This window comes from Marmota flaviventris, chromosome 9, assembly GCF_047511675.1.
Source record: "Marmota flaviventris isolate mMarFla1 chromosome 9, mMarFla1.hap1, whole genome shotgun sequence".
NCBI lineage: Eukaryota > Metazoa > Chordata > Mammalia > Rodentia > Sciuridae > Marmota > Marmota flaviventris.
The window spans coordinates 57,677,596-57,690,643 of NC_092506.1; the positions used below are offsets into that span (position 1 = coordinate 57,677,596).

A 13,048-nucleotide genomic window follows, 5' to 3' on the forward strand; every position below is an offset into this window, starting at 1 on the left:
CTGGGCCGCAAGCCTACCTGGTCACAGAGAAAAAAACTTTATAGTGAATCTAAGGAATGTCCCAGAATCTCTGAGCTTAGTCTTCAGACTCCTCTGGGTATAAACATGGACAAGGGTTATTAAGTCTCTCTAACCCTTTCTCCCCACACTATTGCATCTGCAGAGAAACACTGTACCAGATATAACCCCTAAGTGCAGGGCAGGAGATGTGGCATGGAATGTGATGAATGGAAATATTCTGATTTGGGGAGTCTGTTTGGGAGATGATGTTGAGTTAGCCTCTCTCAGGAACCCTGAAAATATTAAATTCATACTATAAAGTCTTCAAAGTATGACATCTTAGGAAACTGCCCTTGGCAACTGTTCTGTTTTGTTTAATGGAAATTTATAAATTCAGATTTAGTTTGTCTACTGTCACAATTGAGGATTCAAAGGATGAAGAAGGAGTAGAATTCTCAAACAGACCCTGTAGACTCTGTGGCAGCACATGAGACCCAATGGGGGCAGCTCTATTTATTGGGAGAGGGCATGCCTCCAGATAACAGCTTCAGCTTCTTTCAAGCCAGCGAGTCTCCGGCCCAGTTTATAACTATGGTGAACATAAAGTCTCCGGAAAAACATATGTTTAGCTCTTTTGGTTGATGGTGGGAAAAAAATCTACATTTTCCTAAGAAAACCATGATATTGTCTTTTCAAGCCAGAGCACAGAAGTGTGTCCTGAGGGTGTCCCTCCTAGACGTGGTGAAGTGGACCTGATGGTGACACCAGGGCAGGCCACAGATTCTGATTTTCCCAACTAGAACATAAAAGAGACTGATGGACAATGGAATTATTCAGCTGGTTTTTTTTTCTTTTAAGTTTAGTCTTTTTTGAGTTGTTACCATAGAGATGGCAATATCTGTGGTCCAGAAGAGATTCCGGTTCAATCCACTACATTCTCTTGTTCATTTCATTCATTTTAATTAATGAGAAGATTATGTTCTATTTTCCTGCCCTCCCCTCATTGAGTCCATCTTCCCTAATGTGTCCCCATTTGTTTTCCCCTATTGAGCCTAACTCTATTCAGTCTATGCTTAAAATATCTTCCTATGACCTCTATTTTGTCCATGATATACAAGGGAAATTTTAGGATACAATAAGCACTGTTGTTGCCAAAGTCCTTTTCTCAGTACTCAATCAGCCTTTTAAACTTTAGTTGTACTTCTTAACTTCATAATGCATATCCTTTTATTTGGTGACTGAAAGTCCTACATACAACATAACTACTACTTATTTCCACTTCCTCTCAACTGTTCCTCAATAACCAATGTTATTCTTCCATATCAGCCAAATGGATATGATCTCTGGATCTCTTGTATTTTCATATCAGTGTAAAACATTATCATAACATGGACATGTGTAATTGAATTTAATGTTTTCTATCTTTCCCATTATTTTAGTGGACTGTTATTACAGTGGTGTTTAACTCACCTTATCTAGCATAATACCTTAAATGTTAGAAGTGCTCAGGCATTATTGAATAACATTATTCTTGGAATATGAAAATTCCAGACCTGAGGGTAATAACACCATATGATTGTATAAATCGTAATCTGGTCCTATGCCAAAAATTATTTCACTATGACTTACGGAATCAAATTTTCATAAACAGCAGTATTATTTTTGCCTTAAACCATTTTGATGCTCTATTGATTTTACTTGTGAGACAGAAAGCTGGCTATTCCCTGAGGACACTGCTTCTCTGAAAACTTTTTAGGGATTGGATGTTTTTCCACTATAACTCCTCACACTGAAAAGCCTTGGGGAAGACTTTCCCTCATTTATTCTCATTGATACCACTGGAATAATATCCACTCCTTATCTCTAAAAATCAAATCTACTTTGATACTCATGACATAATACAGTCAATACTCCTACTTCCTTGAAGACTTTGAAGTCCAATGCACTGCTGCTTTGTTGAATATTTTACCAATATAACTCTTGTTAGTTTCACTTTAAACTATGATGAAAATTTTGTGTTTCTTATGACTTCTTATATACATGAGTAAAATTAATATTATATTCCTAGAATTACATTATAAGTCAGCATGGTACCACATTTTTACTAAATATTGACAAATTACATCCTGGATAATTTAACTCTTGCTGTACCCCATCTTGTAGGCAGCTATGTAGGCTTACTATGGTTTACACAAGGATGATAACTGTTTTCATCACCATCTCCATCTTACTTGTGTCCTGTATAGGAAACCTTCATATCTCCTTGGTTGGGTACCATCAGGGAGGATTATGTAATGTGATCAATGAACCAAACTTTTGCCTCATGGTGTTTGCATTTTGCATTCTGTTACATCATTTAACTTTAGTGACATAAAAAAAATACAAAAACAAAAAAACCAAACCAAACCAAACCAAACAAAAAACTTCTGTAAAGTAAGTTGCTTAAAAAGAGTAATTCTTTTTTAACACATTTTCTTTTTTAAAAAAACTATTTTTAATTTTTATTGGTGTATCATAGTTATACATAATAGTGGGATACATTGTGACATATTCATAGTACACATAATATAATTTGTTCAATTTTATTTTCTAGTACATTCCTTCCCCTTTATCTTCTTTCCTCCTGATCCCCTTCTTCCATTTTCATGAGACTTCTTTTCTTCAGTCTTCCACATATGAGAAAAAAAGTACAACCCTTTTGGTTCAAAATTCTTAGGGTTGGATGAGAGATTATTTCCGAATAGGCTCTCTCACTCTATCTCTTCCAGCATTTGCTATAAGTCAAGTCATAGTTTGGCTGGATGGTGGAAGACAGTTTCATCTAACTTCCCCAGAAATTTGAGAGCTGAATGCTGGGCTCTTCTTCATTGCCCTTTGCAGTTCAGCAGGTCAACTAGGACTCACTCATGACAATTTTGGGGTTTCAAGTGGTACAGCAAGAAACTCCAATTCACAAGCTCTTTTTAAGCCTTTGTTTGCATCACATTTACTGGTTTCAAAAGAAGTTATATTCCTGCCCAAACTCAAGGGGTAGGGAAATAAGCTCATCTCTTGATGGGAAAATGTTAAACATCATGTTGAAAGGGAAGTGATTCAAGGGCAAGTCACTATCCTATGGATTTAAATTGGCTTCTCATTTGGCTCTGCCCCATCTATAAAAACACTATGCATTCTTGGGTATTCTGCAGTGCTGTCTGTCCTAAATCATGTCTGTATGTGGATGTGTTTGTTCTGTACTAAACTGTTATACCAGTTTGCCTGTTCTTGTACACATATCCCACAACTCTGGTTAGTGAAGCTATAGAATGGATTTGGGACTGTAATAGTATAAACCCTAAAAAGTTCTTTAAGATGGTCTGGCTCTTATCTTTTGAATCTATGTTATAATTTGTAAATGAAAACAAATGGGCAAATAAACTCTCAGAAATATTTATTATATTCAATATATAACTCAAGAGGATTTAAAAATTATTGATTGTTCCACATTGTTTACCTGGTTTACCTTAAATTTATACTTTGAGTTGAAAAGTCCAAAACATCAGTTGTTGGACTTATCATGTTTCATAGTGCTATTGAAAAATGTAGTAGAAAAATAAACTTCCAACTTGGATTTCTATACCCTGAAGAAGATATTTTCTTGGGCATAGAAATTTAGGTTGGCAGTTCATTTTTCCACTATAGTTTTGGAAATATTTTACCATTTTCTTTATTTCATAGTTTTTTAAAAAGATATTTGCTGTTAGTTTTCTTATTGCTTCGTTGAAGATATTCCCCTCAACCCCTTTGACTTTTTTGAAATTTTCTCTTTATCTATTTCCCAGTGGTTTTACTTTGACCCTCTTAGGTGAATTTTTTTTAATAAATCATGTTTTAAATTTTTGGCTTGATTTCTTTAATAAATTTTATAATCTTCATTTAAAAATATTGCTTCTAACCTATATTTTAACTCTTTTATGACCCACGTATATGTGTGTGTGTGTATATATATATATATATATATATATATATATATATATATAACTTGATTATTTTCTAAATCTATATTGTTTTTCATATTTTCTACCAAGTTATTTCTCTAGGAATTATTATAGATGTTATTTTGATAACTCTCAGTTCATTATCTCTTCATCTAGGTATGATATGCTGTTAGCTCACCTATTGAATATGTTTTTAAATTAATGCAATTTCAAAAAATAAAATTCACTGGTTATTATTGCTTTCCAGTTTATGGCTGAAAAATTTCATCTTACCATCCAATTTATTGTGTATAATGATCATATTTCTTTTATAATCCCACTGATTTTCTTTTGAAATTTTTAATGTTGTCTTTTTATTTGATTTTTGGTTGGTAATTATTGTCCTTGATGAGTATAAAATCTTTTGGACACAGTATTTTTAACAATTACCTCAATATTAACTCTTTTCACTGAAATTGGATGATCCTCATTAATAACATTTAAAAAAAATATTTGTTTTATGTTAAGTTAATAGAAATCACTAGGATTGTCATAGAAGTGAGTGAAATGCTGTTAATAGTGACTTCCAAAGTCCAATTTGATCTTTTCTTTTCTTGAGCAATATTCTACTTACATTATTCATTCCTTTAAAATGCTCTTTATTGTAATTATCTTTTCTGTTGCCATTTTTGAAAGCCATGAACTTATTATTTATGTACTTTGTCCATTTTATATACCTTATTATATTAAACTTTCCATACTCCAAATTTTTTAGGATTATTTACAATTTGTTTTCTGTTACCATCCATTTTCCTACATTTTTTTGAAGTTCATGAATAGTGTTCTTTTTTTCTTAAACATTTTGATGTTAAAATTCATCCAGTTAAAAACCAGTACACAAATAAATAAATATTCATTCTTGCTCTCTCTATAATGTGTGATTAAACTTCCTCATATCTTCCTCTGTGTGAATTATCACTACCCAAATTCCAGTTCTCCTGTTAGTGAGTAAAATTTATATTATATTCCTAGAATTACATTATAAGTCAGCACGGTATCATAACTTTAGTAAATATTGACAAATTACATCCTGGTTAATTTAACTCTTAACTTGACCTCTAATTAAATATCTCTATGAAGGAAATTTTGTTATTACCTTAAAGAAATCTATAGTCAGATAGTTCTAATAGTAAGTACTTCCCTCAATGAATTCAAGTTCTCCTCCTTGAAACTTACACTTAAATGGCATATTCTGTGTTAGGATTCAATAGAGAATATGTACTCACACACAAACACACATCTCCAATAAATGTGTTCAATATTTCATATATATGTATTTATGTATATTTAATATGTATATTCAATTGAAGGTCAAATTGACAAAAGAAATTTCTTTATTAATTTTTATCATAAATTTCAGTCTTTTATGTCTTTGGCTTCCATAACCTAAATAAGTTACTCTCATTCAATCTTTTGTAGTAAAGAGACTCTTCACCCGCTCCTGGATCTGCTTGGTTCTGATCCCATAAATGACTGGGTTGAGGGCAGGGGGGATGACTACATAGAGATTAGCCAGGAGGATATGGATATACTGGGGGATGTGATGACCAAAACGATGAGTGAGGAAGGAGAAAAGAGCTGGGCCAAAGAAGGCTAAGATGACACAGATATGGGAACTGCAGGTGTTGAGAGCCTTCAGGCGTGCATCTTGGGAAGAGAGGTGGAAGACAGTGCATACAATTTTAGCATAGGAGATGATGATTAGAAGCACATCCAGGAACAAGAAAGAAATATTCCCTAGACCATAATAGACATTGGCACGGATGCTGGCACAAGCCAGACGTGCCACACCCATGTGCTCACAGTAGGTATGAGGGATGATTCTATTCCCACAGTAAGGCAGCCTCAGGAGGAGAAAAACGATAGGTGCAATCGTACACAAGCTTTGCAGAACCACGGCCACAGCAATCACCCCAATGATTCTGTTGGTGAGGACTGTGGTGTACCTGAGAGGGTTACAAATAGCCACATAATGATTGAAGCCCATAGCCAGAAGTGCAATGCTCTCCATGACTGTGAAAAAGTGCACAAAAAACACTTGAGCAACACAGCACCCAAAACACAGCTCCTGAAGGTTGAACCAGAAGATGCCCAGCATCTTGGGGATGGTAGTGGTAGAGAGACTCAGGTCAATCACTGCTAACATGGCCAGAAAGTAGAACATGGGTTGGTGGAGTCTAGGATCAGTCCAGATCACAAACAGAATGACAAGGTTTCCCACAAGAGCAGTCAGGTACATGACACAGAAAGGAAAACCAAGCCAGACCTGTGCAGCCTCCAATCCTGGAATTCCCAAGAGCAGGAATGAGGAAGGGTGGGACTCAGAGGCATTGGGAGAAGACATTCTTCTGCAGGCTGAGGGCAGTCATGGCTTTAAAGATTGCTGCCAGTTTCCATTGGACAGTGCCTCCAGACTTCATTGAACTCTACAAAATTCAAAACAATAAAAGGCTATGAACAGAGGATTGATAATGGGAATATGTTTCTCTAAAGGCCTTTGATTATTTTTCTTTCCTTTGACTCTCCATAAATTATCCTAGTGACACTCCTTTTTTGTACTGGAAGTGGGAGAGGATGAGCAGCTGATTAGAAGCTAACACCATACCTCTTGTGAAATTATGGGTTCAGATTAGAAAATGTACTTACTTTCCTCTTATTCAAGAAAAGAACATCATAAAGGATAAGAAAACTGATGATAATGATCACTACCACAATATATCAGCTATGATTAATTTGACATATGCTATTTTTCTTTGCATCTGATGTCATTTACAGGTATCATCTTGTTTAGTTCTCCCCATGATTCCCTGACACAAAATACTACCAAGATATGTTTTTATGGAAGAGAAAGCTTTCAATATATTTATTAAATTCCCGTTTGTTTGGAAGTTAATAAGCAGAAGAGTCCAAGATTTGGAAACAGTTTGAAACTAAGCTATGTGACATTGATTTGGATCTGACTGTGCAATACTTGCTAATGGAAGTAGTGTTAGAAAGATAAGGCCTGAGGAGAGTAAAAGGATCTAGAATAGACAAAACTTCCTCACAGGAGAGTAAGTCTGTAAGATTTGCACTACTGGGATTTGATACTTTCTATGAAACTGTGTTAGTGTACCTACTTCCAAAAAAAGAGTAGAAAAAGAGAGTGGAACACAACAAAACACGCATTAGCACCCAAGTATTAGTAAATATTGCTGAGTGTGGTGGCTCATGCTGGTAATCCACAAAATTTAGGAGGCTGAGGCAGGAAGATCACATGTTGAAGGCCAACCTGAGCAACTTAGTGAAACCCTGTTTCAGAATCAAAATAAGAAAGGCTGGATTGTAGCTCAGTGGTAGAGCAATCCTGAGTTCAATCCCCAATGCTGTTGAGGAAGAGAGAGACATGGTAGGGGAGGAGGTTTAGTGGAGGAGGGCATTATATTATGCATGTTGTTGCATATATTGAAGTTAACTGATGCCAAATGATCAAAAGCCTCCACCCCAAATCCTACTCTTGGTCTTCCTGGCATGGCCAGTCCCTATCCTAAGACTTGGTATTTCCAATCCCCACTTAAAAAATGACACTCCTACCAGGTGTGGTGTAGATTACATCCCAGGAGCCAAAAGCAAAAGTCAGAACTCTCTTGGGGCAAAGCCAAATTCTTTAGTATACATTTGTTCATTTAGTTACAAAGCTATCATTTTTCACTGCTATATCTAATCATTTTACCTCATTCCTTATGTGGGGCCCCTGAACTCAGTCATAAATTCATATCTCCCAATAATCAATTTTGGTTTCAGTCTAATCTCTTTGAAGCATGAAGTGTGAAGAGATACCAGGAGCTGATCACCAGGTTGCACCCTTTTCTTTAGCAGGGTGTGTGTGCAGCCATCTAACTGCAAAGACTTCAAGTTCATCAATTTAGCCTTTGCTTACTATGGTTTTAAAAAAATCAATTTGTGTATTATACACTCTATGTCCATAAAGGCAATATGTGCAGAAAGAATGAGCAAAACACAGGCTATTTATGTGTGGCACCAAGGAATGGGATAGAGTCTTGATTCCGTTCTTAGCCTTCTGACTTTAGATAAGTTACATCATCTTCTGAATTTTGGTTTCATATATAAGTTAGCATAGTACTATCCACCATAGTATTGGGTGGGGTAAATGGGGTCATGTATGTCTGAAATATTGTAGGTGCCCAGCAAGGATGTTTTCCCCTTACTTCTTCCCAACTTATTCTTCCTTCTCTCTTCCTAGATCACAAATATGTGACATTTCACTCCCTAACCCAGTATGCTCCACTCAACTTGTGTAAGTCCAAATTCCAAGTCTAAACATACACTGCAAACACTTATCAAGATTTCCTCCTCTGTCTCAGAGAGTCATGTAACAACTGTGCCTTCAGTTCGTGTATATATATGGTTGGAAAAAAATCATCAGTTACCTTCAACGTGTTAGTAAAGTTGAGGTAGGGGGTTAGTAATGAAGTCTCTAGGTGCCAGAGAATCTCCTGTTCAAGTGAATAGTAATTCCCCGTTGTCATTACATCAGCTAAAGAGAACCTTTAGGGAAATCTCTAAACATTCTGACTCTGACTCAGTCAGTTGTCAGTTCTTGTTATTGCACATAATATTTATGACAAGACCCATTTAATCTTTTGCTCTCCTTTCTGAACTTTCTGTCAGTTTATGAACTACTTGGAATAATCCTTTGGGAACTATTGGATATTTATATAATCAGTAACTGTTTTCTGTTTATTTTCACAAAAGGCATATGATATACAATTTACTATTTAAAAATTTACAAATCAGTGAATTTTTTTTGTTTTGCAATTATCACTGCTATTTAGTTTCAAATAGCTTTCATTACTCTAAGACTAAATGCTATATCCATTAATCAGTCACTAACTTTCTTTCTTCCTTTCATCTCCTGAGAACCACTACTCTGAATTCTGCTTCTATAAATTTTTTGGTTTAGCTTATTGTGTATGGTTTATAAATGGAGTCATGCAATATGTAGTCTTTTGTGTGTGGCTTCTTTCACTTCGCCTAATAGTTTCAGAGTATATACATATTATAGCATGAAGAAATATCTCATCCCTTTTAATGACTAGGTAGTATTCCATTGTATGGATATATCATATTCTATTTATACATTTATCAGTGGATGTATATTTGTATCGTTTCCAAATTTTGGCTATAATAAATAGTGTTTCTGTAAAAATTTTTTTTTGCACAAGTTTTTATTTGAACAGCTGTTTCTAAATCTTTTGCATATATACACAAAAATGGAATTTGGGGTCTTATAATTCTTCTTGGCTTTCTGAGGAAACACCACATTGTTTTCCATAATGACTGCAAAATTTACATTCTTACAATGTGTGAGTTTCCACTTCTCACAGCCTCTCTAAGATGTGTTATTTCTGAACTTTTAAAATCGCAGCAATCCTAATAGTTTCCGAGTGGTATCTCACCGTGTTTCTGATGTGCATTTCCCTAATGACTAATGATATTGAGCATCTTTTAAAGGGCACTTGGACATTTTTACATGTTCTTTAAATAAATGTGTATTGAAGACATTTGATCGTATTTGATTGTTTATTTTAGCATTGCTAAAGTTGTTTATTTTACATTCCTGAATTGTAAGAATTCTTTATATATTCTAGCTGTTAGACTTTATAATATATATGACTTCTCAATAATTTAACTTATCCTATTGATTTTATTTTCACTCTTTTGATAGCATTTTCTGAATCACAAAAATGTTTGATCCTGATGAAATACAACTTATTTATTTAACTGCTTCATTTCTATAGTCCCACTTAAGAAGCCAAAGATGAGGTCACGAAGATTTATTCCTATAATTTGTCCTAAGAGTTTTATTATTATAGTTGTGTTTAGGTTTTGATCTAATTTAATTTAATTTTTGTATATAGTAGGGATATCCACTTGTGTTTCTATCATTTGTTGAAGAGATTATTATTTCTTCCAGGGAATGATTATGGAAGGTTGTCATAAATATGAGTTCATTTCTCAGTTTACAATTTTATTCCATTGATTTATGGAACTGTTTCTATACTGACACTACACTTTTTAACTTAATTTTATTTTTTTGTTATACAAAACGTTAGGATTCATTTTGACATCATCATCAAAAAAATCATCATAAAAACCTGGAATATAATTTGTGCTAATTCAGTCCCCAGTACTTTTCCTTTTTCCTCCCTTCCTCTTTCCCCTGTTCTCTTCCCTCTACTGATCTTACTGCTATTTACTTATATATTTTTTATTGGTTGTTCAAAACATTACAATGCTCTTGACATATCATATTTCATACATTTGATTCAAGTTGGTTATGAACTCCCATTTTTCCCTCGTGTACAGGTTGCAGGATCACATTGGTTACACATCCACGTTTATACCTACTGCCATACTAGTGTCTGTTGTATTCTGCTGCCTTTCCTATCCCCTACTATACCCCCTCCCCTCCCCTTTCCTCCCATCTTCTTTCTCTACCCCATCTACTGCAATTCATTTCTCTCCCTTGTTTTTTTTCCCTTTTCCCCTCACATCCTCTTATATGTAATTTTGCATAACAATGAGGGTCTCCTTCCATTTCCATGCAATTCCCCTTCTCTCTCCCTTTCTCTCCCACCTCTCTTCCCTGTTTAATGGTAATCTTCTTCTCATGCTCTTCGTCCCTACTCTGTTCTTAGTTACTCTCCTTATATCAAAGAAGACATTCAGCATTTGTTTTTTAGGGATTGGCTAGCTTCACTTGCATAATCTGCTCTAATGCCATTCATTTCTCTGCAAATGCCATGATTTTGTTATTTTTTAGTGCAGAGTAATACTCCAATTGTGTATAAATGCCACATTTTTTTTATCCATTCATCTATTGAAGGGCATCTAGGTTGGTTCCACAGTCTAGCTATTGTGAATTGTGCTGCTATGAACATCGATGTAGCTGTATCCTTATAGTACGCTCATTTTAGGTCTTTGGGGAATAGTCCAAGAAGGGGAATAGCTGGGTCGAGTGGTGGTTCCATTCCCAGCTTTCCAAGGAATCTCCAAACTGCTTTCCAGATTGGCTGCACCACTTTGCAGTCCTACCAGCAATGTAGAAGTGCACCCTTTTCCCCACATCCTCGCCAGCACTTGTTGTTGTTTGACTTCATAATGGCTGCCAATTTTACTGGAGTGAGATGGTATCTTAGCGTGGTTTTAATTTGCATTTCTCTGACTGCTAGAGATGGTGAGCATTTTTTCATGTACTTGTTGATTGACTGTATGTCCTCCTCTGAGAAGTGTCTGTTCAGGTCCTTGGCCCATTTGTTGATTGGGTTATTTGTTTTCCTATTGTTTAATTTTTTGAGTTCTTTGTATACTCTGGATATTAGGGCTCTATCTGAAGTGTGAGGAGTAAAAATTTGTTCCCATGATATAGGCTCCCTATTTACCTCTCTTATTGTTTCTGTTGCTGAGAAAACCTTTTTAGTTTGAGTATGTCCCATTTGTTGATTTTTGATTTTAACTCTTGTGCTATAGGTGTCCTATTAAGGAATTTGGAGCCCGACCCCACGAAATGGAGATTAGAGCCAACTTTTTCTTCTATCAGTTGCAGAGTTTCTGGTTTGATATCAAGCTCCTTGATCCATTTTTAGTTAACTTTTGTGCATGGTGAGAGAAAGGGATTCAGATTCATTTTGTTGCATATGGATTTCCAGTTTTCCCAGCACCATTTGTTGAAAATGCTATCCTTTCTCCATTGCATGCTTTTTTCCCCTTTGTCAAATATAAGGTAGTTGTAATTTTGTGGATTGGTCTCTGTGTCCTCTATTCTGTTCCATTGGTCCACATGCCTGTTTTGGTACCAGTACCATGCTGTTTTTGTTACTATTGCTCTGTAGTATAGTTTAAAATCTGGTATTGATCTACTGCCTGTTTCACTCTTCCTGCTTATAATTGCTTTTGCTATTCTGGGTCTTTTATTTTTCCAGGTGAATTTCATGATTAATTTATCTATTTGTACAAGAAATGCCGTTGGGATTTTGATTGGCATTGCATTAAACCTATAGAGAACTTTTGGTAATATCGCCATTTTGATGATGTTAGTTCTACCTATCCATGAATAGGGTATATTTTTCCATCTTCTAAGATCTTCTATATCTCTCTTTAGGATTCTGTAGTTTTCATTGTATAAATCTTTCACCTCTTTTGTTAGGTTGATTCCCAAGTATTTTATTTTATTTTTTGAGGATATTGTGAATGGGGTGACTGTTCTCATTTCCATTTCAGAAGATTTGTCGCTGATATACAGGAATGCCTTTGATTTATGTGTGTTGATTTTATATCCTGCCATTTTGCTGATTTCATTTACTAGTCTAGAAGTTTCTTTGTAGAACCTTTTGGGTCTGCTAGGTATAGGATGATGTCAACCACAAATAGTGCCAATTTAAGTTCTTCTTTTCCTATCTTTCTGCCTTTAATTTCTTTTGTCTGCCTAATTGCTCTGGCCAGTGTTTCGAGAACTATGTTGAATAGAAGTGGTGAGACAGGGCATCCCTGTCTTGTTTCATATTTAGAGGTAATGCCTTCAATTTTTCTCCATTAGAATGATGCTCACCTGAGGCTTGGCATAGATAGCTTTTACAAAGTTGAGGTAAGTTCCTGTTATCCCTAGTTTTTCTAGTGTTTTAAACATAAAGGGATGCTCTACTTTGTCGAATGCTTTTTCTGCATCTATTGAGATGATCATATGGTTCTTATCTTTAAGTCTATTGATGTGGTCAATAACATTTATTGATTTCTGTATATTGAACCAGCCTTGCATCCCAGGGATGAATCCTACTTGATCATATTGAACAATTTTTGTGATATGTTTCTGTATCCTATTTGCCAGAATTTTATTGAGGATGTTTGCATCTATGTTCATTGGTCTATAGTTTTCTTTCTTTGAAGTGTCTTTGTCTGGTTTCGGAATCAGGGTGATGTTGGCTTCATAGAATAAATTTGGAAAAGCTCGCTCTTTTGCTATTTCCTGAAAT

At 35.2% G+C, this 13,048-nt stretch overlaps 1 protein-coding gene across 1 annotated transcript; it reads right to left on the bottom strand.

The window, feature by feature from the left end:
- Nucleotides 1-5,421: 5,421 nt before the first annotated feature.
- LOC114083578 (olfactory receptor 52E8-like) lies at nt 5,422-7,763 on the bottom strand. The gene is made up of 2 exons (XM_027924866.2): nt 7,756-7,763; nt 5,422-6,364 (listed from the first exon to the last, which is right to left on the bottom strand). The coding sequence occupies exons 1-2, from the start codon at nt 7,761-7,763 to the stop codon at nt 5,422-5,424; spliced, it is 951 nt and encodes a 316-aa protein (XP_027780667.2).
- Between the last annotated feature and the right edge of the window lie 5,285 nt (nt 7,764-13,048).